Genomic DNA, 27,754 nt, shown 5'->3' with positions numbered 1-27,754 from the left:
CATTCAGCGTTTGGTTGAGCAGCGTGTGGAGTGGCGTTTGAAGAGGATGCTCCAGGCGTACCTCTAGTGGCAGCAAGGATGTCCATCAATTGTCTCTGTGTGTTTTCAGCAGTAACACGTGAGGCTTCTAAACCCTGCATGGCTGCCTGATTCTGCTGCATCAGGGTGGTGTTCTGTTCCATAAGGGTGGTATTTTGTCGTTGGAGTCTCTCAATAACGTCCTCCAACAATCTAGAGCGGTTGGAAGTATCAGGTTCATTCGGTTGAGGAGGGGGAGGCAATCTAGGTGCCATTAGTTCTCTGGATACAGAGAAAACGAGCGTTAGTTATGTCCAAGAGTTAAATAATAATAACTCATTAAACATATAATAAGCACACAGCAAAACACAGTGCACTCATAACCCTACAGTGTCCTTAAGAGAACAAAACTGTTCTGATACCACTAATGTAACATCCCAAAATAATGATAATTACCATTAACCAGGACTGATCACATTTACATAGATAAACAGTGCAGTCTTAAGAATATTACAGTAGCTCAGAATTTTAAAACTTAACATACAGCACGTACAGTAAAATCTGCAGTGTTCAGAATTCAAAAAAAAATAAACAGAAACCAGTTCTGATTATCCATTCTGTAGAATTTAAATACAGAATATCAAAATACAGTCCAGCACTTGACAGAATTCCAAATTTTCAGATAAATACAAAACAGATCTGCAGAACTATATATATATACAACTGCCAAAAATACTGCACAACACACTAGACTAAAACTGCTACGGAATCGCGCCTCTACTGTTCAGCTTTTACTTCAACTTCAACCAGGTTTGCATCTTCCAAATTTTCTTCTTCCAGTAATACTTCAAGAGATGCATCACCCTCTGCTCACATCCACAACGGATGATCATTGCATTTTGACAAGACGGATTATACATGGACAGTAAACAGCACCAGGAAAATTGCAAGGGTAAGCTTATATTGTTTAATTAATACAACATACATACAGTTCACAATTTAATTCACAGATACATCAAACAACTTAATCATAAAATTTAACATATAAATCTATATAAAACAGACTGTACTGAACTGTATGAACCATGTAGTTACAGGCGTCCTTGCACCCAAGTGGTGTGGTAGCCGGGATATACCTAATCAGCTTCCACATGCGGTTAATCCTTCGCCCCTGCTAAGTGAGGGATACGAATGACCTCCACTTGAGGTTAATCATTCGCCCCTGCTAAGTGAGGGATACGAATGACCTCCTGCCATTCCCACGCATGACTACCCCCTTCTACGTGAAGATGAGCATCACGGAATATCAGGATGGACCAAGCCATCAGTAACTTGTCCATGTTCATACTTTACAAATTTAGCATTTAATACAACTGAGAAGCTCCTCCATGGAACGCTCATTCAAGTTCAAAATCATATAATCATATCATGTCGTGTTCAACCATCATATCCTTTCATAATTATAATATCTCCATTCTGTATTTCACTCTCTTAATATTAACGTCATGCATTCTTTAATCAAATAAAATGAACTTATCACAGAACCTTTGATTTCACGTTTCTGGACAAAAGAAACGAGTCATTTATTCACTTAATATGCTTCAACTCTTGATAATTTGAAAATACTGATCTTTAGAAGAGATGAATAATACATTGAAAGATTTTAAGTGTAAAGAATCTAGATAGAACCCAAGGAATAAAACCAGTGATAAGTGTTTAGATACACCAGCAATATAATTGATTTCAGAAGAACAGCACTGGCAGTCCAAGTACGAACGTAATTTAACAATTTGGACGAACGCCAGTTATGTTCGCTCAAAATTCAATAATAGGGACGAGCGTTCAGTTTAGAAACCGAACCCCGCTTTGGAACGAACGCTAAGTCAATGACCGAGCACAATCAGAACGAACGTTGGTATAAACCGAACGTTGGGTAGGACGAACGTTTAGGTATATGACCGAACACCAGTTATGAACGAACGTTCAATATAGAAACGAACGCTCTGTAGACGAACGTTCAACAGAAGGTCGAACTTCATTTAGGACGAACGTTATTAAGGACGGACGCTCTACTTAAGGCCGAACGTCACTCATTTATAAAGTTTTAAATATTTAAATATTACTGAGCTAGACGAACGCTCAGATCATCAACTAGGGACGCTCATTCTCGGGCAGAATTCTTTCCAAATGAAAGAATTCTAGTCTAAGTAAGCTTAACTGAAAACCGAACGGTTTAAGACCGTACAGGGACGAACGTCCTTTATCAGTACAGAGACCAGATTTCTCAACTCTTAACAGAATTTTCCAGATTTCGATTTTTATGAACTTGACAACTTTCCTTTCAGATTTAATACATCAAATCATACAGATTTCAACATTTGGATCATTCCAAATATACAATCACCATACTCCATTTATACAGAATCAAATCAATATACATTTAAATCAAAAATCAGCAACAACATATATAATACAATTAAGCAGTGTTCATTCATGACAGATTCAATCGATCTAATCATTCCAACTCTATAACATTCACACATCTTTCATGCGTATCCAAAACAACATGCAAATGAACCAGAATTTATATCTCATATCAGTAAACGTTCATAAGGCTCAAATATCAGATTTCATATACATGCAACTCAGATTATAAAATCAAGCAGTATGAATTAAACATATAAGCTTCCCTTACCCGGATTGAAGTTCCAACTTGTCCTAGATGAAAATGGCTTTATCCAACTATGCTTCTATTATATTCTTGATTCTTCCAAAACAAATCTAATCAAAAATTGCAGAACTCTGAGACTACATACTTGCATGCACTAAAACTCTATTCTTCCAGAAACCTAAGAACGAAATACAGTAAGAAGGCTTACCAGATTGGATTCAGTTTCTGTTTGGTCCAAAATGGAGATCACAGCAGTACTAACATTCCTATGGTGCTGCAATTGTGATCAGAGAGGAAACGTGAGTTTTCTGATAGAGAGAAGTTAAGGATTCTTAGAGAGAAATTTGGAGAAAATGAAGAGTTTGGTTTTCTGAGGAAGAAGATGAATGAGTGTGCAGGTGAAAGGGTTCTCAGAAAACTTTGGTTTTGTTAAAGTAACGTTTGCTTGAACAAACATGTCCAAGACTGACACCTGCATACTAAATTCTGATTTGTAAGTTTCTAACGTGACAAGTGGCAGGTGTGCATGTAAGGAGTGGTGCGTTTTTAATGTTGCAGAGAATGATGGTGGTTCAGTTTTCTGTGCATTGCAGAGGTGAAAATCAGAGTTGAAAGTGGGTTTTTAATTACCCGCAACAGTGACGTGGTGTGTGTGTTAGTGGTGTGATGTCAGGATTAAATTTGCTAATTATCCAGGGTCTCACAACATTAAAAAGATATTCAAAAATAATAAATCAAAATATTAAAATATCTAATAAAATAATAACAGAAACATAAAATTAAAACAAAGCTTAAACGGATGACATCCTTCAACGGATGTCAACATCCGTTTAAGGCGAAACGGATGTCGACATCCGTTTTGCCTTAAACGGATGTTGACATCCGTTGAAGGATGTCATCCGTTTAGGCTTCGTTTTCATTTTACGTTTTAGGGTTAAAGGATTATTGGAAAGATTATTGGAAGGATTATTGGAAGGGTTTAGGGTTTAGGGTTTAGGATTATTGGAAGGATTATGACTACGTACCTGGAGAGGAACCACGACAAGCACATTACACCACAAACGCACTGCACCACGTACTGCACCGAAAGCAAGAGTTAGATTGCTTGATAGTTCTTTTCACGATCACTGAGCTTTGCAGAAAAATATTTTACTCATACAAGGAACTACGTAGGTTATCAGTGAAATATGTTATAAATGAGTAAAATTAAAAAACAATAATTTTAAAAATAAAATTTTACTGAGGGATAAAATAATAAAAGGGAGGTGGAGGGAGAAGGCTGTGGTGGTGGAGGGAGCAACACCCGCAGCTTAATGTTAAAACAGTGACCCAAAACAGCGGCCCAAATTTAATCCAGCAGCTCATTTCAATTCAACACCTCTCAATCAACTTCTATTATGGCCCAAATGTTGTCCCAATCTGTAAAAAATCAAACATTTAAGAAAAAAAAGAAAAATTATGCAATTAAAACAAAACATTTTTATTGAAAGAATTTCAGAAAAATACAAATTTCCTAATTATTAACAAAAGCTAAAAATTACACCTAAAAACCTCTTTTTAACTAAAATTTTATAAAACTAAAGAATTAAGAGAAAAACATAAAACTAATCTAATTCTAAGAAATTAAAAACTAAAGAAATCTAAGAAATGATTTTTAATAGAGAAAAATATGTAAATCTAGAGTGTTATCAGTAACTAATAAAAAATAAATGACAATTCATATGAAACATCTCCAGAATAAGGCAGGATGTTCTTTTATTTACTTTTGGAATTAGGGCAAGGAAAGAAGGGGGAAGCTGTGTAACTAGAGTTGTGTAATTCTTATAGCTAAATCAATGTTGCCCCTGCAGCCATTGCTCCATTGCTCACTACTGTTTTCAATATGTACTTCACTACGATAATGTACTATTCAATGTTCAAAGCATCAAGTTTCTCTGTTTGAATCTTCAAATAGTGGAAGTTTGCAATGCTATCAATAAACTTAAATGAAAAAAATTTAAGAAAAGAGTAAACAAACTTTATAATGGATGTTTGTATTGGTGATCAAAGATCTTACAGTTAGTGGATTGCCTAATGACTTTCCAGTTTGAGGGTCCCAACAAATAAGTTCAACAGCCTTGCTCCCACTTACAAGATATTTTCCATCCAGTGACCATGCAATACAAAGTACCCAGTTCTTGTGTCCTGCATAAAATGTTAACAGCTATAATGCTATATATGACTCGTTAAAATTGTCGAAGCATTATGAAACTATAGAAATTGATATTAATTTAATAAGGAAGGATAAAGAATAGCTCTTTACAGCAGAGTAGACCATTGTAATTCTCTCAATACTATAATTCTCAGCCTTCACAGTCCCTATCCTTCCCTCTTATTATTTTCTCATTCCTTTGCAATAACCCCCACCCTCCCACTATTCTTTGCCAGCTTAGAATTCCATCATGATCCAGATTTAATAGCATGAACATTCCCCTTAGCAGTAACACACTGCTTCTCATCGAGAACCTTCAACTAATTCTAACTCCTTTTACAATTTAGTTAAATTGATCATTTATATTCCTGTACTTAATTAGCAAATACCAAGAACAACTTAACATTTTTAAATGTCAAACCTTTGCAAGTGTACAATGGTGTCTGAGTGGTCAAGTCCCAAAATCGAACACTGGTATCACCAGAACCACTTGCCAGTTGTCGTCCATCGGGACTGAAGGCAACACTAAGTACAACTTCAGCATGACCTAAAAATATAAACAACCGCAAAAATATGAATTCCAGAACATTCAAAGAATAACACAAACTTGTGCTACAATCATCAACATCCAAACCACACTGATGTCTCTCACAGTTTAGCAAGCACAATACAACATTGTGCCACTACGAATGGGAAAATACACAATATGTCTCACATACTAGAAATAGTTGCAGAACAGCGATTCACAGGACGAATCCAAAAAATAGCTTGAGGTTGACAAACTATAGGCAAAGCCTTCTCCACCGAGACTGGAATAGTGTTAAAGTAACATTGCAAAGGAAAAGAAAAACATCATTACAAGTGCGTAATTCTTTGTATCAATTCTTTAGAAAGATGAGGATTTTTTTTTCTCAAAATGTGTTAAAAGCAGGTAAATAAGTGAATTTACAACGAATTAAGAAAGAAAAAGAAATAATTTATTGTAAACAAACATGACTAACCTTTGTTTTTCTGCAAGTATGTTTCAAGTGGCACAATGAGCTCCTCATCTGATATATAGAAAGCATACGACAACTTCTCTTCCTAAAATGAAAGCATAGATAATCGCTCAATGTTATAAATAATAAACAAAATGTAAAATAGAATTTGAGAAGAATAAAGGGACTTGCTTACATTGTTTTGAAGCTTATTAACAATCTGATTAAGGTGTTGAGGGCCAGCAATCTGAGGTAGGTACATGGGAGAGCCCAAGGGAGTTCCATCTGGGTCTGTCAAAAGACACATCACGGTGTTGATTATCTCCCTCTTCTCCACCATAGTCTGTGTCTCTACCTCCATTTTTCAATCAGGGATTTTCCTTCTCTTATGCTGAGATTCTCTTATGGATGATGCTTCTTACTCTTCCACTTGGGGATCTATTTGGTTCTATCTTCGTTGTCGTGGTGAAACTAAAAAAAGTAGTGAAATAAAGTCACACCGGCACAAACCCTAAATTACGCAGGACCCAGGATCCATCATACAGAGACCTCAGACTTCCCATATTTATGTTTCTTTTTCTTTGTTAAATATCATCATTTTAAATTTTAAATTTTAAACTTTAAATTTTAAATTTTAAATGATGATATTCTCAACCCAACTCATTGGATTTATTTACGAAAACGACGGCAGATTTGGGATTGAGAGTGGTGTGGTTTAGTTGGGGGAGGAACCTGGGGGACCTTCATGGGGTGAGGAATTGACTGTGTACATAAGAGTTTTTCTCTGGCATTTTAACGAACACTTGAAGGTGTCACTTCTACAGTGAACAAAAATTAGACTCTCCCTATTAGAATTCAAACTCGAATTGAGAGCCTCGTGAACGCATTAACCAACACCCTTTCGGGCTTTTCTTCATGCACAAAAAAAAATTCTTACGCAGCCGTCGTGAACGATGCTCTACCACAAATCCTTCTCTCCGGTGCTACAGATGCGTCGGAACGTTCTCAAACAAGACATGCAGACGAATGGGGATAAAAATGCATGGTGATGGGTGTTTCTTCGTGCATCTTATCAAATTTGTACGAGTGTTACTCCCTCTACCACCATACCGTGCTTCCTCCACCTCTCCAAATTCATTTAATTCCAATTTTATCCTTCTTTTTTAGTTAAAACCTTTTTATTTTTACTGTTTAGGATTTTTTCATTAATTTGAAAACTCTATTTCGCGTCAATTTTGCTCTTCAGCTGCACCCCACCCATCTCTCACATATATCTCTCTTCCCCTTTTCCTTCTCACTTTCTCTCATTTCTTCGTCCTTTCCTTTTCTTTTCCTTCATTTGTCTCTTTGCCATTTTCCTTTTGGGTTTCATTGCTTCCATTGTTATTGCTTCCATTGTTGTTGATTTTTAGTATGAAGGAGCGTGGAGAAGCATCGAGAAACGTGATCCAGATTTTCTTCGGTTTATTTTCCTCTCCATTCAGGTTGATTTTCTTCACTAGTTTTCTTCAACATTATTGTTTAGCCTTGTTTGATAGTTTAATTTATGGTGTATTATTATTTTTTGGCTTTGGATCTATGTTGTTTTGCCGTTGCTTGTGCACTATCTTTCTGGTAGTTGTATTGTTGAACAGAACTCGCGAAGACCAAACAGATATAGGCCAAAACGGATGTGGGATATCCGTTTGGCCTTAAACGGATGTCCGACGTGCGTTTGTTGCGAAAGGTAATTAGCAGTGCAGACGCAACTCTGGAACAATAGGTTGCACCAAACATGTTATTTATTGCAAAGCGCAAGATTGCTATCAAGGACGTGTTTTACTTCTCAGCTAAACTCCCTAAAGGGGTTCCATTCTTAATTAAACTTACTAGTGATTGGAAACCCTGGCATCAAATGTGCAATCAAGTCTCCAACCCCTGAAATGTCAGCACTTTTCTTCGAAGCCATTGAGACTCTTCTCATGGGTTAATGGGTTTTAAATTTTGCCTTTTCTTTTAGTTTTGTTTATATATTGTATTTTTCTAGCATATTTGATATACAGGTGTGATATATCTTATCTGGAAAGAAAAATTCAAGGCATACATGAAAAATATATTGATTGGTACCTGATTTGGAGATACATAAAATGGATTCTCATATAATGTCGGGCCTCCAAAACTGCCACCAAATATTTTAATTGGGTTCAAGCAGAACCGTGGACCGACCCAAACAAATAGTTTGCTCATAGGTTAAATGAATGTTAGAAATTGAAAGATCAAAAGATACATGAAGAACTAGTTTTCAGACCTCAATCAATGTCATTTTATCAAGGCCTCCCCTTGGTAATTTGTCTGATTCATTATGATGAGTAGAAATCTGCAAGGGAATAAAGATGTAACATTCCTCAATAGGCATTAGCAACAGGTAGAAAATACTACAATATTGTCTCATGGAAAAATCAATATTATATAGTTGGAGAAAATGAGACCATATAATGTTCGAATTAAATAGGAGTATTGCGAACAACTAATAGTAACAATTGTCCTCTAATGACCATGTCATGAGTATAACACAAATGACTCAATCTAACTGTATATTGTCCAACAAAAACGGAGTATAACATCTATCGCAGGCATGCACAGGTCAAACCAAAATCCCCACTTGATTCGATCTTCACTGATCTGGTAAGACTGACCATAATTAAATGAATAAAGATGATCAATAAAATAAAACATTACATGCATCATAGTTTAACCTTTGAGCTTACAAAACAATACCATAACGGAACATATTAATGTATTTACAAATAAAATGTTTTACATCGGTAGTAGATAAAATTTAAACTCATTATAATGGTCAAATATCCTCCATCTTCAAAATTCCTGTGGTTAACCATTCTTTATATATTATCTAAGTCTTGTCAAAAACTAAAACTTCAAATTGAAATGTATAGATAAGTTGATAATTGAGTAATGTTTATAAGAAAGTAAAGGAGTAAAGGTTAAAAATGCTCGACCCAAACTTCACTTCAATCATTAACATGTGGCTAAAAAGAGCAATAAACATGTTTATAATAACAATGCATACACTTAATTTGTATAGAAATAGGCAGAAAAGATGCTCCTAACAATAATCTCCAGGATTTTTTAACCTTTGTCTTAATGCAAAAATAGTCTATGGTAATTCCGGAATACAGACACAAACCTGGTAATTCCGGAACCATATATGGTCATCAGCTATTGAGAAAACAAAAACATGATCATGGAAGGGCTTAGCCTTTCTATGGTCCTTTGGTACTTCAAATATCTAAACAAAAGGAAAGAAATAGTATATTAGAAATTATCAAATACAGTAAACAAACAACAGTATCAGAAATAGAGAGAACTGCACACAGAAAATATACATTAAACAGATATATGACATAAACTATGTAAAATAGATGGGCATAACAATAACATCAATTGAATTTTCATTGATCAGACATAATAAATTGAGAAAAAAATCGTAGGAAGATATATGACGACAAAAATGTAAGATTCCAATTAAATTGGTAGAAAGCACATGAAGCAGTTCTTAATTTGGCCGGAAATTCATGGTGTACAACATCACGAATCATAAAAATAAGATGAAATCATCAAGCTAACCTTTACCTTATATATGAAAGTGCACATATGAGAGTTATCAACATAAGTTTACAGAAATCCATCTTTCCTCGGATGGAACTAGATGGACAAAAACGAAAAAACTTGCAACGAAAGAAACCAACAACACACCTGTAACAACATCTCCTTTAACAGTTTCCAATGTGCATCTTTTTCAAAATTTGCAGAAAACGGCAAAAGTGGACGAGAACCTTTTAGGTGATTTCCCGTTAGCTTCAACTCCTCCATTGTATGAACTGAAAAAACAGGAGGAAAAAGGAAAATCACTAAAAGTGTATATAAAAAATGGTCGAGATAGAGAGAGAAACACAAAAGACATAGTTCACTGGGAAGAATGACCAGTGATGCCTAGAGTATACAGACATCAGAACTCTAAATAATTAGAGCAAGCAAACTAGTGTTATATTAACATTACAATGATTGAATCGGAATATACTTGCACTGACTAAAAACTTTACAGATGGGCCACTGGGGCATTTGGCCATCCAGAGATAAAGATCTTTTGCTTTCCTGCACTGAAATTAATACATAAAAAATGAGAGAAGACACTAATAGAATATAACAAGTTGACCAGACTCAAACTCACGACTACAACATCTCATTGAAATAGCATCAACAGTTGTGACCAACAAAGAATTCCCCTACCCATTAGCATGCTTCAGGTTTTCCAAATAGCGCAAAAAAAAATTGCAAATACTAGTCTAGAGAACAGCACAACATATCAATCCTAAATTGAAGTAACACGGCACTGAAAAAACCTTGTGGCATATAAATAAAATACCTCAAAAAATAAACACGAAGAACAACTTTTGAGCTCAACAAGCTCATTAAGGGTGGCGCCTTTAGTTTCTTTTGATTCAACCTTGTTATCCTTCTTGCAATGCGGCAAAAGTGACACCAAGTTCAACATCAAATGTCGGTACCTACAAATTAATGGAAAACAATCACTCCACCCATGAATACCATAACAATATACAAAACCTAACTCACTATCCAAGGTTTCTCTGTCCTTAAACTTTGCAAATCAAGACACAAAATTAGCGTAATCCAAACTCGAAAAAGCAACAAAAACTGTAACTAAAAGTTATGGGGTGTGTATTAGGTTGTACCTGTAACTGATACGCCTAGAGCAAGTGACCAAAACCTTCTCTTTGTTCCTAAATATTGGTGAAGCAACATTATTGTCTTCTACTTCATCAGTGACTTGACTCGTATCCTTCCAACCCAAAAGGGTCCTCCCGGTCTCTCTAGAGCAGCATCTTCCTGTTTAGGATGTGCAACAACTCTACCACTCTCACTGCGCTTTCTCTTCTTCACCATTTTCTTCTTCAAAATCTGCAAAAACCAAGAACGACAATCACAAAAACAAAACAAAACAAAAAATTGCAAACGACCCTTTAGCAAGGTGCCCGCCAGAGAATAAACGCACCTGGGGTGGGAAGAGATGATAGAAAAACTGGAATGGGATTTCGCCGGTGGTGGCGACAAATGAATAAACGAATGAGTTGCAGCAATGGGGGCAAAAGGTTTTTCTACTTAGCAAAGGGACTACGCTTAAATTGGGCCTTTATTCCCGATGGGCCTTACGGAAAGCCCAAATATACGACTTTTAGGGTGATTCTGCATCCACCACTACACCATGTTTCCTCCGCTTGCCCTTAGGTTAAAACTTTTTTTACTTTTATCATTTAGGATTTTTTTAATTAATTTGAAAACCCTATTTTCCCTCATTATTTTCTCCGCGCGCCCCCACCCATCTCTCATACGGATTCCTCTCTTCTCCCTTTTCGTTTCACTTCATCTCGTTTCTTCTTCCTTTCCTTTCTTTTTCCTTTTCTCACTCATTTGTTTGGTTTGTTTTTTTCTTCATCCAGGTTGGTTTTCTTCACTGGTTTTCTTCAGCATTCTTTTGTAGCCTTGTTTGGTAGTTTAATTTATGGTGTATTATTACTTTTTGGCTTTGGATGTGTGCTATTTTGTCGTTCTTGTCCACTGTCTTTCTGCTGATTGTATTGTTGGTCGCTTGAACAGAGCCAAAACGGTAGATCAATTCTGAAATTTCTTTTTCGAAAGACATTTAAAATGTTAACTTAGACATTTAAAAATGTTAAGTTGTTCTTGGTATTTGCTAATTAAGTACAGGAATATAAATTATCAATTTAACTAAATGGTAAAAGAAGTTAGAATTAGTTGAAGGTTCTCGATGAGAAGCAGTGTGTTACTACTAAGGGGAATGTTCATGCTATTAAATCTGGATCATGATGGAATTCTAAGCTGGCAAAGAATAGTGGGAGGGTGGGAAAGAATAATGGAAAACAATCACTCCACCCATGAATACCATAACAATATACAAAACCTAACTCACTATCCAAGGTTTCTCTGTCCTTAAACTTTGCAAATCAAGACACAAAATTAGAGTAATCCAAACTCGAAAAAGCAACAAAAACTGTAACTAAAAGTTATGGGGTGTGTATTAGGTTGTACCTGTAACTGATACGCCTAGAGCAAGTGACCAAAACCTTCTCTTTGTTCCTAAATATTGGTGAAGCAACGTTATTGTCTTCTACTTCATCAGTGACTTGACTCTTATCCTTCCAACCCAAAAGGGTCCTCACGGTCTCTCTGGAGCAGCATCTTCCTGTTTAGGATGTGCAACAACTTGACCACTCTCACTACGCTTTCTCTTCTTCAAAATCTGCAAAAACCAAGAACGACAATCACAAAAACAAAACAAAACAAAAAATTGCCAACGACCCTTTAGCAAGGTGCCCGCCAGAGAATAAACGCACCTGGGGTGGGAAGAGATGATAGAAAAACTGGAATGGGATTTCGCTGGTGGTTGCGTCAAATGAATAAACGAATGAGTTGCAACAATGGGGGCAAAAGGTTTTTCTTCTTAGCAAAGGGACTACGCTTAAATTGGGCCTTTATTCCCGATGGGCCTTACGGAAAGCCCAAATATACGACTTTTAGGGTGTTGCTGCATCCACCACTACACCATGTTTCCTCCGCTTGCCCTTAGGTTAAAACTTTTTTACTTTTATGATTTAGGATTTTTTTAATTAATTTGAAAACCCTATTTTTCCTCATTATTTTCTCCGCGCGCCCCCACTCATCTCTCACACGGATTCCTCTCTTTTCCCTTTTCGTTTCACTTCATCTTGTTTCTTATTCCTTTCCTTTCTTTTTCCTTTTCTCACTCATTTGTTTGGTTTGTTTTTTTCTTCATCCAGGTTGGTTTTCTTCACTGGTTTTCTTCAGCATTCTTTTGTAGCCTTGTTTGGTAGTTTAATTTTTGGTGTATTATTACTTTTTGGCTTTGGATGTGTGCTATTTTGTCGTTCTTGTCCACTGTCTTTCTGCTGATTGTATTGTTGGTCGCTTGAACAGAGCCAAAACGGTAGATCAATTCTGAAATTTCTTTTTCGAAAGACAGTTAGCACACCCCTGTTCCAGATCAAAATTTTCGGAAGCCTGTGATGAGGTGTAGGTAGAAATTCGATGGGATGCACGAAGAAACACCCATCACCATGCATTTTTATCCCCATTCGTGTGCGTGTCTTGTTTGAGAACGTTCCGACGCATCTGTAGCACCGGAGAGAAGGATTTGTGGCAGAGCATCGTTCACGGTGGCTGGGTAAGAATTTTTTTTTGTGCATGAAGAAAAGCCCAAAAGGTGTTGTTTAATGCGTTCACGAGGCTCTCAATTCGAGTTTAAATTCTAATATAGAGAGTCTAATTTTTGTTCACTATAGAAGCGACACCCAAGTGGAAGAGTAAGAAGCATCATCCATAAGAGAATCTTAGCATAAGAGAAGGAAAATCCCTGATTGAAAAATGGAGGTAGAGACAGAGACTATGGTGGAGAAGAGGGAGATAATCAACAACGTGATGTGTCTTTTGACCGACCCAAATGGAACTCCCTTGGGCTCTCCCATGTACCTACCTCAGAATGCTGGCCCTCAACACCTCAATCAGATTGTTAATAAGCTTCAAAATAATGTAAGCAAGTCCCTTTATTCTTCTCAAATTCTATTTTACATTTTGTTTATTATTTATAACATTGAGCGATTATCTATGCTTTCATTTTAGGAAGAGAAGTTGTCGTATGCTTTCTATATATCAGATGAGGAGCTCATTGTGCCACTTGAAACATACTTGCAGAAAAACAAAGGTTAGTCATGTTTGTTTACAATAAATTATTTCTTTTTCCTTCTTAATTCGTTGTAAATTCACTTATTTACTTGCTTTTAACACATTTTGAGAAAAAAATCCTCATCTTTCTAAAGAATTGATACAAAGAATTACGCACTTGTAATGATGTTTTTCTTTTCCTTTGCAATGTTACTTTAACACTATTCCAGTCTCGATGGACAAGGCTTTGCCTATAGTTTATCAACCTCAAGCTATTTTCCGGATTCGTCCTGTGAATCGTTGTTCTGAAACTATTTCTGGTATGTGAGACATATTGTGTATTTTCCCATTCGTAGTGGCACAATGTTGTATTGTGCTTGCTAAACTGTGAGAGACAACAGCGTGGTTTGGATGTTGATGATTATTGTAGCACAAGTTTGTGTTATTCTTTGAATTTTCTAGAATTCATATTTTTGCGGTTGTTTATATTTTTAGGTCATGCCGAAGCTGTACTTAGTGTTGCCTTCAGTCCCGATGGATGACAACTGGCAAGTGGTTCTGGTGATACCAGTGTTCGATTTTGGGACTTGACCACTCAGACACCATTGTACACTTGCAAAGGTTTGACATTTAAAAACGTTAAGTTGTTCTTGGTATCTGCTAATTAAGTACAAGAATATAAATGATCAATTTAACTAAATGGTAAAAGGAGTTAGAATTTGTTGAAGGTTCTCGATGAGAAGCAGTGTGTTACTACTAAGGGGAATGTTCATGCTATTAAATCTGGATCATGATGGAATTCTAAGCTGGCAAAGAATAGTGGGAGGGTGGGGGTTATTGCAAAGGAATGAGAAAATAATAAGAGGGAAGGATAGGGACTGTGAAGGCTGAGAATTATAGTATTGGGAGAATTACAATGGTCTACTCTGCTGTAAAGAGCTATTCTTTATCCTTCCTTATTAAATTAATATCAATTTCTATAGTTTCATAATGCTTCGACAATTTTAACGAGTCATATATAGCATTATAGCTGTTAACATTTTATGCAGGACACAAGAACTGGGTACTTTGTATTGCATGGTCACTGGATGGAAAGTATCTTGTAAGTGGGAACAAGGCTGGTGAACTTATTTGTTGGGACCCTCAAATTGGAAAGTCATTAGGCAATCCACTAACTGTATGATCTTTGATCACCAATACAAACATCCATTATAAAGTTTGTTTACTCTTTTCTTAAATTTTTTTCATTTAAGTTTATTGATAGCATTGCAAACTTCCACTATTTGAAGATTCAAACAGAGAAACTTGATGCTTTGAACATTGAATAGTACATTGTCGTAGTGAAGTACATATTGAAAACAGTAGTGAGCAATGGAGCAATGGCTGCAGGAGCAATATTGATTTAGCTATAAGAATTACACAACTCTAGTTACACAGCTTCCCCTTCTTTCCTTGCCCTAATTCCAAAAGTAAATAAAAGAACATCCTGCCTTATTCTAGAGATGTTTTATATGAATTGTCATTTATTTATTATTAGTTACTGATAACACTCTAGATTTACATATTTTTCTCTATTAAAAATCATTTCTTAGATTTCTTTAGTTTTTAATTTCTTAGAATTAGATTAGTTTTATGTTTTTCTCTTAATTCTTTAGTTTTATAAAATTTTAGTTAAAAAGAGGTTTTTAAGTGTAATTTTTAGCTTTTGTTAATAATTAGGAAATTAGTAATTTTCTGAAATTCTTTCAATAAAAATGTTTTGTTTTAATTGCATAATTTTTCTTCTTTTTCTTAATTGTTGTTTGATTTTTTACAGATTGGGACAACATTTGGGGCATAATAGAAGTTGATTGAGAGGTGTTGAATTGAAATGAGCTGCTGGATTAAATTTGGGCCGCTGTTTTGGGCCACTGTTTTAACATTAGGGTGTTGTTCCCTCCACCTCCACAGCCTTCTCCCTCCACCTCCTCAATTATCTTTAATTCCAATTATATCCTTGAAGTTAAAATTTTTTATTTTTATTATTTTATTATTTTAATATTTTAATATTTAAATATAAACTAATATAAATATAAACTAATATAAATATACATTATTAAAATACATTAAAAAGATATTCAAAAATAATAAATCAAAATATTAAAATATCTAATAAAATAATAACAGAAACATAAAATTAAAACAAAGCTTAAACGGATGACATCCTTCAACGGATGTCAACATCCGTTTAAGGCGAAACGGATGTCGACATCCGTTTTGCCTTAAACGGATGTTGACATCCGTTGAAGGATGTCATCCGTTTAGGCTTCGTTTTCATTTTACGTTTTAGGGTTAAAGGATTATTGGAAAGATTATTGGAAGGATTATTGGAAGGGTTTAGGGTTTAGGGTTTAGGATTATTGGAAGGATTATGACTACGTACCTGGAGAGGAACCACGACAAGCACATTACACCACAAACGCACTGCACCACGTACTGTTCCGAAAGCAAGAGGAGGATTGCTTGATAATTCTTTTCACGATCACTGAGCTTTGCAGAAAAATATTTTACTCATACAAGGAACTACGTAGGTTATCAGTGAAATATGTTATAAATGAGTAAAATTAAAAAACAATAATTCTAAAAATAAAATTTTACTGAGGGGCAAAATAGTAAAGGGGAGGTGGAGGGAGAAGGCTGTGGTGGTGGAGGGAGCAACACCCTTAACATTAAGCTGCTGCAAGTGAAATTGAAGGCAGCGCTGGCCTGCTACAATGGTGCTGCAATTGGAAGAGCGCTACTGATTGGATAATTGGGCTGCCAAATGCTGGTATGGACTTAAGTGAAACGGTGAGTTTCAATGGAGGCAGCTTTTGGGGGTCATTGCAGAGCAGCTCATTTGAGAAAATTTCATTCTCTCAAGCACATTCATTTGGAAGAGAGTAGAAACACTTAAGCTAGGGCTTGTGCGAGAGAAGGGAGAAGAAAAGCTCTCGCCACTTACCCAAAGAAGAACCTGACCGGTGAAGCTGAAGACGTGACCGGAGCGCGATCCTCGCCAGAGAAGAAGCTGACCGAAGCTTAAGTGGATCGGAGGGTTTGAAGAGCAAAGCTTTTGGAGACCGTTGGATCAAGGTGAAGCTCGAAGCGTCATAGCAAGGTTCCCCTCTTCCATTTTTCTTTTCCCCCTTCCTTTTCTCTTTTCGTTTTTGACCCTATATAAAGGCCTTCACCATGTAAATAGGGAGATATAGAGAACACTTCTTCATATACTTTTGAGATACATTTTCAGACGCTCTGTAGATTAGGGTTTTTACGCTTTTCTTAGAGTAGAGATATTGTTCTTGTTTCTGGATTTCGCTGAGACAATTGCGAGAGTGACAGTCGCGAGAATATTGGTGACTTCCGGTACAGTTGTAATCTTCTTTTCATATTAATAAAGTTCTATTTCGTATTCTCGTTTGTGTTGAGATTGTTCTGTGTTCTTGATTTCTGCCATTGTTATGTTTTGAGAAAATGATTTGGATTCTGATTCTCTGCAATTTTATGATTTCTTTCGGAATTAAATGTAGCATTTTTCATCGAGATGTCTTCTCGAGACAGAGAAAAGTCCAATGCATAAAAATTGATTCAAATTTGTGTTTCTTGAATTTGTTTGTGAATTTTAGATTGATGAATAGGCTAATGAACCTTGATTGGAAAAATGAGTGGAAAGAGTCAAATTAAAGTTCTGAAATATGAACTAGAATACCCTGGATTGGGATTCACATTATCATGATGTCTTCTTGAGAACTCTAAGCACTCTTTTATTCATATCAATGTACATTCACCTATGAAATCAATTCTGTCTTTGCTTTTGATAGTGATAGTTGAAGTTCAGTTTGAGTTTTGATGTTCCAGTTGTTTACTTTGAGTATTTTAGAATTTATGATCTGCTTTACTTCTGTTTCAGCCTTTACATTCTTGTTGATATGATGCTTTTCAATCTTGAGTTTTAAGTTCTTTTTAATTTGGTTTTATTTCTGATTTTGTTCCAGTTTTAGTATATAGGTTTTGTTTTGGATATAAATAGGTTTAATCTCTTCATCACTTTAGCTTAGGTTTTATTTCTTTATTTTCTTCCTTCTTTTATTTTAAAATAGATTATAGTTTCGCTTTTCTTAATTTTTTAATTTCTGTGTTTTCATTTTAAATGTCCCCACCTGTTTAGTCAGTAGTTAGTAAGTAAAATAAGTTAGTAAATAATACAAGACTACTCTACATTTTAAAAACTTAATTTTGTTGAGTCCTAGGATTGATATTCTGGTGCCCTATGCTACATTAGTGGGGACCAGATTTGTTCTGATTTTAGGCGACAAAAATCAGTTTAACCAATGAAGCACCACTGATGGTAGCTGCTACCCCAGAGTTTCAAGTGATTAAGTGTCCAACCACCTCTGTAATTGTATACGCTAATCCTTCTTTCACTGATTCAGATTCTGTTTTAATTTCTGTTAATGATAGTTCCAATTCTCTGATGAGTGGTGATTGTATGAATGCATCTGTTGATTCTGAATCTGTATATGAACTTTATGTTGGTGATGAGAGTACTGAACCTCATTCTGAAATTGATTGTATTGTTGATTTGAACTCTGATTTTAAAATTGAACCTGCTGAGCTTGAAGTACAAATTGATTTCAGAAAGTCCAAAGAGTATTTGAAAAAAATGAGGGAAGCTGCCAACCATGTTTTGGTGCTTCAGTACTATGAAATGGACTTTTATGCTGATGTATGTGATCCTAAAATTGATTTGACTACGTTTGATCAAATGCTTGATGTGCCTGTAGAGGTTGTTGATTTTAGTCCTTGCTTTGATCATTCTAATATCACAAATTCAGTATTTAACATTGATAGAGTTCATATACCTGCATCTAGTGTTTTTTATGATTGCACAGATTTAAATGCACCTCTTGATGATGAATCAGGTGCTCATGATGATAGATATGTAGTTTTTGATGATGTGAAAGTTGATATGACTGATTTTGAAAATGCCTGTACTGATTTAGGATTAGAACTTGAACTTGAGTTTGCTGGGTTCTTAAACTCTTTAGAACTGAGTAATGAAAAACTCACTGGTTGTACATGCCTTGGGGGTGGTTGTGAAGTTTGTGAAGAAATCAGTTCTGCCATATGTTCTGCTTCTAACTATTTTGCAGGCGCCAAGGAAGAGATCATTATGTTCAAGCTGGATGGAAATGACCTTGATGAGGTAGCTAGTGATCAGAGAACACAGGTTTATTCTGAACTTAGCATTCCCATAGAATTCTCTAAGGTTCAATATGAATTTAATGCTTTGGATCTGTTTAAAGTTGAACCCATAGAACCTGCTCCAGATTATGTTCCTGTTATGCCTGCACACAGTCATATTTTAGATTCAGCCTGTTCCATTGAAAATATTGACATGCCTTATGCTGTTTCAGAGTTATGCACTGGTTTTGACATTATTCCAGTTGATGATAGCTTCACAATAGGTGTTCATTTAGCTGCTGATTTGATAGATGCTAGTGAGGTCATTTTTGAGGAGCCAGTACAGGTTGATTTTAAATTTGAGCTTCCTGTCTGTTTAGGTGAGGTACAAACTAGCTTTGATAATCTTATGGATGAGAAAACCTTGCCAGATATTCTTGCTGTTATACCTGATTGTACTGAAAAGCTGGATGAAATTTGCGTTGTAGAACATATTGATATTTCTGATGATTTTTATGATGTGTGCATTGGTCTGGACAACAATTTTGAGGATAACTTTATGGACTGTGTTGAGTTCACTATGGATTTTGTTGTTATTACTAAGGAAGAGCCAACACAGGTGTTGTTTAACCTTGAAATTCTAGTTGTCTTATCTGAGTTTCCTTTGCAGTTTAGCTCATTTGATTGCCTATGCATAGATCCTTTAGAGCCTGTTGTTAACACTGCAGTAGTTATTGATTCTAAGGTTCTTAGAGCACCATTTGAGATTGAATGTATCCATACCCCTACTGTTTGCACTGATAATATTTTTCCCACCTTTGATGCATTGGTTCTTCATGAGAATGATCTTGATTTCAGTTTTAACAAAGCTGAAATGTTTGATGATTCACTGATGAACATTGACTTTGATTTTGCTGTTGCAGCTGACATTACTAATATTGCCACTCATCCAAAGGAAGCTGCAGACACAAAGGAAGTGGTCATGAATGCAAGAGAAGGTATAAATGATGCTCAAAGAGCCTGGAATTTGCAAAATCAACAGCAAAGGCATGAGGAGATCTGGTTGCTGCAGCTGAAAGCATTGAATGGAGAACTGATGATGCTAAAGCAGAGAGCTGGGAAGGAGCTAATGCACATCTTGGCTGACAATGGAGAAAATCCAATAAGCTCTTTCTTGTCCCTTCCTTTAAATAGTAGTTATAGGTCTTTTATAGTAGTTTACATAGCTTTAAGTAGCATAATAAATAGTAGGGTAGATAATATGTTGTTTTTCATAAAAATAAAAAGAATTAACTTTGATTTGTGGCCAATCTGAATAAGTTCTTTGCCTCTTTAGTTTTGTAGTTTTACTTTTAAGTCTTGTTTCTGTTCTTGTTCAATTGCTGTTTTTTTTTGTGTTTTTCAGTTTCTATTCTTGTACATATCTGTTGCTGTTTGATCTGAGTATGTTTTTGTTGATTAGAAAACCTTACTCACTCACACATTGAGGGCAATGTGCCTCTTAAGTGTGGGGGTGAGGGGTTGTAGTTAAAATTTTTGCTTTTACTTTGATAGATGTGTTTAGTATCTGTTTTAGCAATAAAATAGGGGTATTTTTTTCTGAACTGTTTTTCTCTTAGTTTAGGTCTGGTTTGGTTTATAAATCCCTAGAGTAGTTTACTATTCTTTCTTTAGTCTGTAAATACTTACTCTTGTTACTGATCTGTTTTAGTTTAGTTGTTAGTTTTGTTGATAATAGTTCTCAGGTCTTTTAAAGTTCATTCATTTTCTGGTTTATGTTGTTTTAGCTTAGGTTCTTTTGCTGTTTTTTAATCTGTTTTAGAACTTATTTTAGGTCCCTTTTCTTGGCTTATTTCTATTATTTTGTTTTCCTTATGCTAGTTTCTTGCTCTGTTTTAGTTCTTCATTAGTTTCTATTCTTCATTTTATTTTCATGCTTTGCTTCAAGTTTTAATTAGGATTCTTTTCATAATTTGGTTCTATTTTCTTTCTGCTACTGTTTTTGAAATTTTTCTGAATCTGTTTAGCTTTCTTTTTGTCAATTCTCTATTCTGGTTATATTGCATATGTCAGGTAGCTTATAAGAATAGTTTAGGTTTATCTTCTGTCAATATATTAGGTAGTTTAGGACTGATTCCAGGTTCCTTTTATTTCTCTAACCTTTGTTTCTATTCTTTTAGATTCTGTTTTATGCTTATCTTCATTCTTTGGTGATGTCATTCAAATTTTAGCTTTATTTCCTTATATTAGAATTGTCAAGAGTAGACTTAGCTTTGGATTTGGGCAGAAGTAGTTCTAGCTTTAATTTTTACAGTCTTTAGTTCATTTCAATTCAGTAATTTTTACATAGGATGAGTAGCAAGTCAGTTTTAACAAATTTTAAACCCTTGAGAGATTTTGGGCCAGTTTTTGTCTTTCTTGTGTGATAACATGCATGTTTAATTGTCATTCTGATTTTGCATTGATTCTTTGTGATGTGCTCGCTCTTGGTAACTTTAAATGTGATCTAGGCATCCTTCATTTTTCCAGTTTAGCTTATCCATTTCATTCCTTACCATTGCACCTTATATTGAGCTTTAGTTTTTTTTTCTTTGCTTTTCATCCATTTCAAGCCATTTCCCCCAACCAATCATTCCTTAGAGACTTGTGAGATGTAGGAAGAAGTCTAGAACTTGGTGAGTGCATGAAAAAGAGTGAGGCCAGAAGTGAAAAAGAAAAAAAAATGTGTTGAAAAAAAATCTGGTTTGGTTGAAAAAGAAAGAAACAGGTTTGGAAATGAGAAAAATCAGAAAAAGAAATTGAAAAAGAGACCTGAAATGAATGAAATAGAAAGAGAACCAGAGAAAAAGAAAGAAAAAATCATATGGCCAAAGTCTGAGAAAAATAGTATGTTCTGAGTTCTAGTTTTATCCCTTTTTCTTCACATTTCTCTACTCATTTCAGTTCCCATTCTTTTCTGTTTTTCCATTTCATTCCATGAACATTACAAGCCAATTAAAGACCTATTGATTTAGAGAAGCCTTGAGTCAAGCACTGTCATTTAGAGTCTTTTCAAAGTTGTGAATGGTAGTTGGCATGACATGATTGAGTGAAACAGGATTACATACTGTATTTTGTTTGATTGATTGAAATATACTGTATTTTGTTAGGAATGTAAATCTAGAATCACAACTGATTTAACTGTCATTAGACATTTACTTTTTGTACATATATACTGCTGACTTCAATAAGAAAATTAATCGTTTTCTCTAAATCTTTTGCATCTCTGTTTTCATTGCCTATCTCTCTCGGTTCCGCTTTTCCAAAATATCTTCCTCTCTTCTCTGATAAGCTGCCACTCTAACAGTGGTATCAGAGCTTACAGGTTTCGAATCTGGGAGGAGTAGTCAAGTAAAGAAACTCTGCAGCAAAATAGATTTTACGCTGAAGTATGGCAGGGATGATCCAAAGTAACCTACCGGTATTCGACGGAAAGAATTTCGAAGATTGGTGCGTAAAGATGGATGCTATATTGGGCTTCCATGAGATCGATGAAATTGTCAAAGATGGGTTTAAAGATCCTGCAAAGAATGCTACAGATGAAGAAAAGAAAGCGTATAAAGAGAACAGAAAATTAGACTGCAAAGCACGCATGATCTTGCATCAATGCATCTCGACGGCGATATTCCAAAAGGTGTCAAAGGCGACAACGGCCAAAGAAACATGGGAGATCTTACAAGATGGGTACGGAACTGCTGGAAATATAAAGGAGATTAAGCTACAGTCACTACGGCGGCAGTATGAGCTCCTGAACATGGGGGAACAAGAAACCATTCAAGGGTACATCGGCAGGATCCAAGTAATTGTCAACGCAATGCGTGCATGCGACAAAGTTGTCAAGGACAAGAAGATAGTTCATAAGATCTTGCGTACGTTAACGCCCCAGTATGACCACATTGTTGTGGCGATTGTAGAAAGTAGAGATTTGGAGAAAATGAAAGTCGAGGAGTTGCAAAACTCACTTGAAGCTCACGAACAGAGACTGCTAGAAAGGAAAGCCGCAGAACAAGATGCAACACAGATCAGCCAAGCATTACAAGCCAAAATACAAAAGGGTCGTGGATTTGGTAGAGGAAGAGGCAGAATGCGAGGTGGTCGTGGAAGCCGAAACGGAGGAAGGTCCGCTAATAACCAAGATCAGAACAAAGATGACGTTAACTATGATCAAAAGGAAGGAAACTTCAGAGGAAGAGGTGGCAGAAGAAATGTCGACAAAAGAAACGTGCAATGTTTCACATGTAGTAAATTTGGCCATTATTCGTCTGTATGCTGGCATAATGAAAACACCAAGAAAGAGAAGAATGACGAAGCTAATCTAGTGAAAGACGAACAAGAATCAGATTCTGATCACGTAGTGCTAATGACTGTTACAACGCAAGGAAGAAATACTGATGAGAATCTGATTAGTCAAAGAAAACAAGTACTTGAGACAAGCGAAGTTGAAGACAACTGCACAAAGAATGCTGCAGAAAGAGAATACGTGTCTCTTGCTGGGAAGACGAGCCATGCAAATGAGGGATCATCGTGGTATTTGGATACAGGGTGTTCCAACCACATGACAGGAAATCGAAATTGGCTGATCGATCTTGATACTAGTGTTAAAAGCATAATACGGTTCGCTGATAATAGTACCATAAGAGCTGAAGGCACGGGAAAGGTATTGATTGCGCGCAAAGATGGAAGGCCAGTATACATGCATAATGTTCTTTACGTACCCACCATGAGAAGCAACCTCCCGAGTCTTGGTCAGTTACACGAGAAAGGATACACCATGAAAATGGAACAAGGGCACATCAAAGTGTTCGACGAAAAGCAACGAATGATACTCAAAGCTCCTATTGCCAGCAATCGCACGTTTCGTGTAGATCTGAATACAGCGGAGATACAATGCATGAAAGCAACAAGTGTTGAAGGAAATTGGCTGTGGCATTATCGTTACGGGCATCTAAACTTTAGAAGCTAAAGAAAAGAAGCTTGTGAGTGGAATCTGTACGATTGAGGCACCTAAGAAAGTTTGTGAAAGTTGCACCATAGGAAAGCAAACAAGATCAGTATTCAAGAAACGTGCCTACAAGAGAGCAAGACAGCTGCTAGAAGTGGTGCATGCTGATGTATGTGGACCATTCGACGTGTCGTCTCTGGGAGGTAACAGATACTTCCTACTTTTTGTGGATGAGCTTTCTAGAAAAATTTGGGTTTATCTGTTAAAAGGAAAAGGTGAAACTTACACTTACTTTGTTAATTTTTGCTCCATGGCCGAGAGGCAATCGGGCAAGCAGATCAAAATTCTCCGCACTGATGGAGGAGGTGAATTCAACTCAGGAGAAATGTCGAAATTCTGTACTGAAAAAGGGATTATACACGAAGTCACAGCCCCCTACACTCCTCAACATAATGGATTGGCTGAGAGGAGGAATCGCATGCTTCTTGATATGGTCAGATGTATGATCAAAGGAAGGGGTCTTCCGCATCATCTGTGGGGAGAAGCAGTTTCAACTGCAGCATACCTACTGAATAGGAGCCCAACCAAAGCTTTGCCAACTAGCACACCGGAAGAAGCGTGGTCTGGAAACAAACCTGACGTGCGACACCTGAAGATTTTTGGATCAGTCTGTTATAAGCATGTCCCAATTGAATTGAGAAAGAAATTGGACGATAGAAGCGAAACTTTCGTTTTTGTTGGTTATCATCCAACTGGAGCATATAGACTCTATGATCCAGTGAAATCAAAAATTGTGATAAGTAGGGAGTGATTGTTGATGAATCTAATGTGTTCAAGTGGAACACATGTGAGACTACCCCAGATAATTCACCTAGTACTATGATTACTACGTTGTTTAAGGAGAGAAACTATGATAAAGACACTCCGACAGTTAATACAGAGGATGTAAATAATAGGCGGTCAAAAAGAACGCGTTTCCCATCGACAAGACTGGCAGATCATGAGCTATTCCGAGACAGTGACATTACAGACACAGGTGATATATTGCATTATGCTTTACTTGTAGGTACTGAAACCATAGCATGGGAGAAAGCTATCAAAGATGATAATTGGAAGGATGCTATGATTGAGGAGATTTCAGCTATCGAGAAGAATAAAACATGGACGTTGATGGACTTACCTGCCTACAAGAAAGCCGTAGAGGTGAAGTGGATATTCAAAACTAAGTACAAACCCGATGGGAGTGTGGCAAAGTTAAAAGCTAGACTAGTTGCTAAAGGATTTCTGCAACAACCTGGGATCGATTTCACTGATGTGTACGCCCCTGTTGCAAGATTGGAAACGGTGAGGATCGTGGTAGCTATTGCCAATTCAAATAATTGGAGTATCAGCCAGATGGATGTCAAATCAGCATTTCTTAATGGGACTCTCGAAGAAGAAGTCTACGTATGTCAACCGCCTGGTTTCATCAAGAAGGACAATGAACTGAAGGTTTATAAACTTAACAAAGCTCTCTATGGTCTTCGTCAGGCACCACGAGCATGGAACAAGCATATTGACTCGTTGCTCACCAGGTATGGATTTCAAAGATGTATTGTTGAATATGGAATATATGTCAAGTTCTGTGATCAGCTAGGTACCTTGCTCATATGTCTGTACGTGGACGACCTACTGGTCACTGGAAGCTCAGTGCAAGAGATTGAAAAATTCAAAGTTATGATGAAGAATGATCTGGAGATGACAGACCTTGGCTTCTTGGGATACTTCCTTGGATTGGAGTTTATACAAACCAAAGAGGGAGTACATATGAATCAAAAGAAATATATTCTCGAAACTCTTGGAGAGGTTCAAGTTAAAAGACTGCAACATCGCATCAGTTCCAGTTATTGCCAACATGAAGCTCTCACTGCAGCAGGATGAAAGCAAAGTAGATGCAACGCTATACAGACAGATAGTCGGGACACTCCGCTACATCTGTAACAGCAGGCCAGACATAAGCTTTGGTGTGGGTCTCATCAGCCGTTACATGCATGATCCCAGACAATCGCACATGACAGCTGCAAAACACATCCTTCGATACTTGAAAGGTACCTTAGACTACGGAATTTACTTTTCCAGAAAAATTGATAGCACTACCAACATCTTGGAGGCATGGTGTGACGCGGACTGGAGCGGTGATCTTGTAGACAGGAAGAGTACTTACGGGTATTTGTTCAAGCTTATGGGAGCCCCCATCTCATGGTGTTCTAAGAAGCAGACAGTCGTGGCACTCTCATCGTGTGAAGCCGAATACATCTCAGCAGCAGAGACTGCCTGTCAATGCACTTGGATAGAAGCCATTTTGCAAGAGCTAAAGATCAAGCATCACGGACCAACATGCTAAAGGATAGACAACAAATCAGCTATTAATCTAGCCAAAAACCCAATATCTCATGGACGGAGCAAGCACATCGAAACAAAATTTCACTATCTCAGAGAACGGGTCAGCGAAGGAAAACTGGAACTGATCTACTGCAACACGGATGAACAGGAAGCTGATATATTCACGAAAGCCCTACGACAGAATAGATTTGAAAAGCTTAGAAGATCACTTGGAATTAGGTCTCTTAGTGATTTAGATTTATTAAGAGGGAGTGTTAGGAATGTAAATCTAGAACACAACTGATTTAACTGTCATTAGACAGTTTACTTTTTGTACATATATACTGCTGACTTCAATAAGAAAATTAATCGTTTTCTCTAAATCTTTTGCATCTCTGTTTTCATTGCCTATCTCTCTCGGTTCCGCTTTTCCAAAATATCTTCCTCTCTTCTCTGATAAGCTGCCACTCTAACATATTTGATGCAAATCTGGGAATTTGGGGATGAAAAATGGGGTTTCTGCGTTTCTGGAAACTCTGGTGCGATTCTGCAGAATTCTGCAGAAACGCGCGTACGTCCAATTTTGGTCAAAATGGGACGTTCGTCCAAATGGCTCGACTAAACAGTGGTCGGCCAAAATCTGTAGAGCGTTCGGTCTTGTGTTCGACGAGCGTTCGGGTTCGTCCTTCATAGTGAGTTTAACGTTCGGTTGATATTTAGTACCGTTCGGTTACAATTGGCTTTAGTACCGTTCGCACAGGCTTGATTTAATACTGTTCGGTTAAAGTGTTCATATGGTACTGGATTAAGTGTTGATCGTTCGGTCAGGATTCTAAACGATCGTTCAGTACCTTAGGTATTCGACATAGTTCTCTAGGTATTCGATCCATACCCAAAACGTTCGTCCCAGTGGTGTTCAATTTAATAGTGGTTAATTTGAGTTTTGGTCTCTTTGTACTACTAATTGTATGCGTTCGGTCTTAAATTCATAGGCTTCAATCTTGAGCTTTCGGTCTTTGTGAAATAGTGGTCGTAGGCGTTCGTCTTCAATTGGTATCCTCCGAAAGTGATATTTAGCGTTCGGTCTGGGTTCTGTATGAGAAATTATAAGCGTTCAGTTTTGTGGTAATACTGATTTTAAGCGTTCATCATAAAGTGTTAGTTTCAGGAAGTGATCCTGAGCGTTCGTTTTGATAAATTAGTGATTGTAGTCGTTCGTTTAAGTTGGTATTCTTAGGTTTGTATCTTGAGGGTTCAGTTATGGTTTAATTCTGATTGTGAGCGTTCGGTCTTTGTTCATTTAATTATGGTCAGTCTTACCAGATCAGTGAAGATCGAATCAAGTGGGGATTTTGGTTTGACCTGTGCATGCCTGCGATAGATGTTATACTCCATTTTTGTTGGACAATATACCGTTAGATTGAGTCATTTGTGTTATACTCATGACATGGTCATTAGAGGACAATTGTTACTATTAGTTGTTCGCAATACTCCTATTTAATTCGAACATTATATGGTTTCATTTTCTCCAACTATATAATATTGATTTTTCCATGAGACAATATTGTAGTATT

The 27,754-nt window shown here is 36.5% G+C and overlaps 3 protein-coding genes, 1 long non-coding RNA gene and 1 pseudogene across 5 annotated transcripts; 1 reads left to right on the top strand and 4 right to left on the bottom strand.

Moving 5' to 3' along the window:
- Positions 1 to 600: 600 nt before the first annotated feature.
- Positions 601 to 3,023, bottom strand: LOC148192820 (uncharacterized). The gene is made up of 3 exons (XR_015781830.1): positions 2,898 to 3,023; positions 2,714 to 2,799; positions 601 to 884 (listed from the first exon to the last, which is right to left on the bottom strand). It is a non-coding gene; the product is annotated as an uncharacterized LOC148192820 (long non-coding RNA).
- Positions 3,024 to 4,594: 1,571 nt separating this feature from the next.
- On the bottom strand, positions 4,595 to 6,218 carry LOC148192819 (notchless protein homolog). The gene is made up of 6 exons (XM_088099293.1): positions 6,054 to 6,218; positions 5,882 to 5,963; positions 5,600 to 5,689; positions 5,302 to 5,427; positions 4,746 to 4,873; positions 4,595 to 4,669 (listed from the first exon to the last, which is right to left on the bottom strand). The coding sequence occupies exons 1-6, from the start codon at positions 6,216 to 6,218 to the stop codon at positions 4,595 to 4,597; spliced, it is 666 nt and encodes a 221-aa protein (XP_087955419.1).
- A 1,895-nt stretch (positions 6,219 to 8,113) lies between these two features.
- LOC148192818 (ribosome biogenesis protein BRX1 homolog 2-like) lies at positions 8,114 to 9,730 on the bottom strand. The gene is made up of 3 exons (XM_088099071.1): positions 9,611 to 9,730; positions 9,042 to 9,143; positions 8,114 to 8,213 (listed from the first exon to the last, which is right to left on the bottom strand). The coding sequence occupies exons 1-3, from the start codon at positions 9,725 to 9,727 to the stop codon at positions 8,139 to 8,141; spliced, it is 294 nt and encodes a 97-aa protein (XP_087955197.1). The 5' UTR covers positions 9,728 to 9,730; the 3' UTR covers positions 8,114 to 8,138.
- A 91-nt stretch (positions 9,731 to 9,821) lies between these two features.
- LOC148192817 (uncharacterized) lies at positions 9,822 to 13,047 on the bottom strand (annotated as a pseudogene).
- Positions 13,048 to 18,605: 5,558 nt separating this feature from the next.
- Positions 18,606 to 20,243, top strand: LOC148192816 (uncharacterized). 2 transcript variants are annotated; one of them, XM_088099792.1, is made up of 2 exons: positions 18,606 to 19,188; positions 19,729 to 20,243. In XM_088099792.1, exons 1-2 carry the CDS (start codon positions 18,624 to 18,626, stop codon positions 20,151 to 20,153), a joined length of 990 nt encoding a protein of 329 aa, XP_087955918.1. In that variant the 5' UTR covers positions 18,606 to 18,623; the 3' UTR covers positions 20,154 to 20,243. The 2 variants fall into 2 exon arrangements, with proteins under 2 accessions (XP_087955918.1, XP_087955917.1); XM_088099791.1 differs by having other exon boundaries at positions 18,606 to 19,218; positions 19,762 to 20,243.
- Positions 20,244 to 27,754: the final 7,511 nt, after the last annotated feature.

This window comes from Vigna umbellata, chromosome 9, assembly GCF_029865625.1.
Source record: "Vigna umbellata cultivar VRB3 chromosome 9, Vumbellata_1.0, whole genome shotgun sequence".
In the NCBI taxonomy this organism is placed as follows: domain Eukaryota; kingdom Viridiplantae; phylum Streptophyta; class Magnoliopsida; order Fabales; family Fabaceae; genus Vigna; species Vigna umbellata.
The sequence above is the reverse complement of the archived record's forward strand: the minus strand, read 5'-3'. Positions and strand labels throughout refer to the sequence as shown.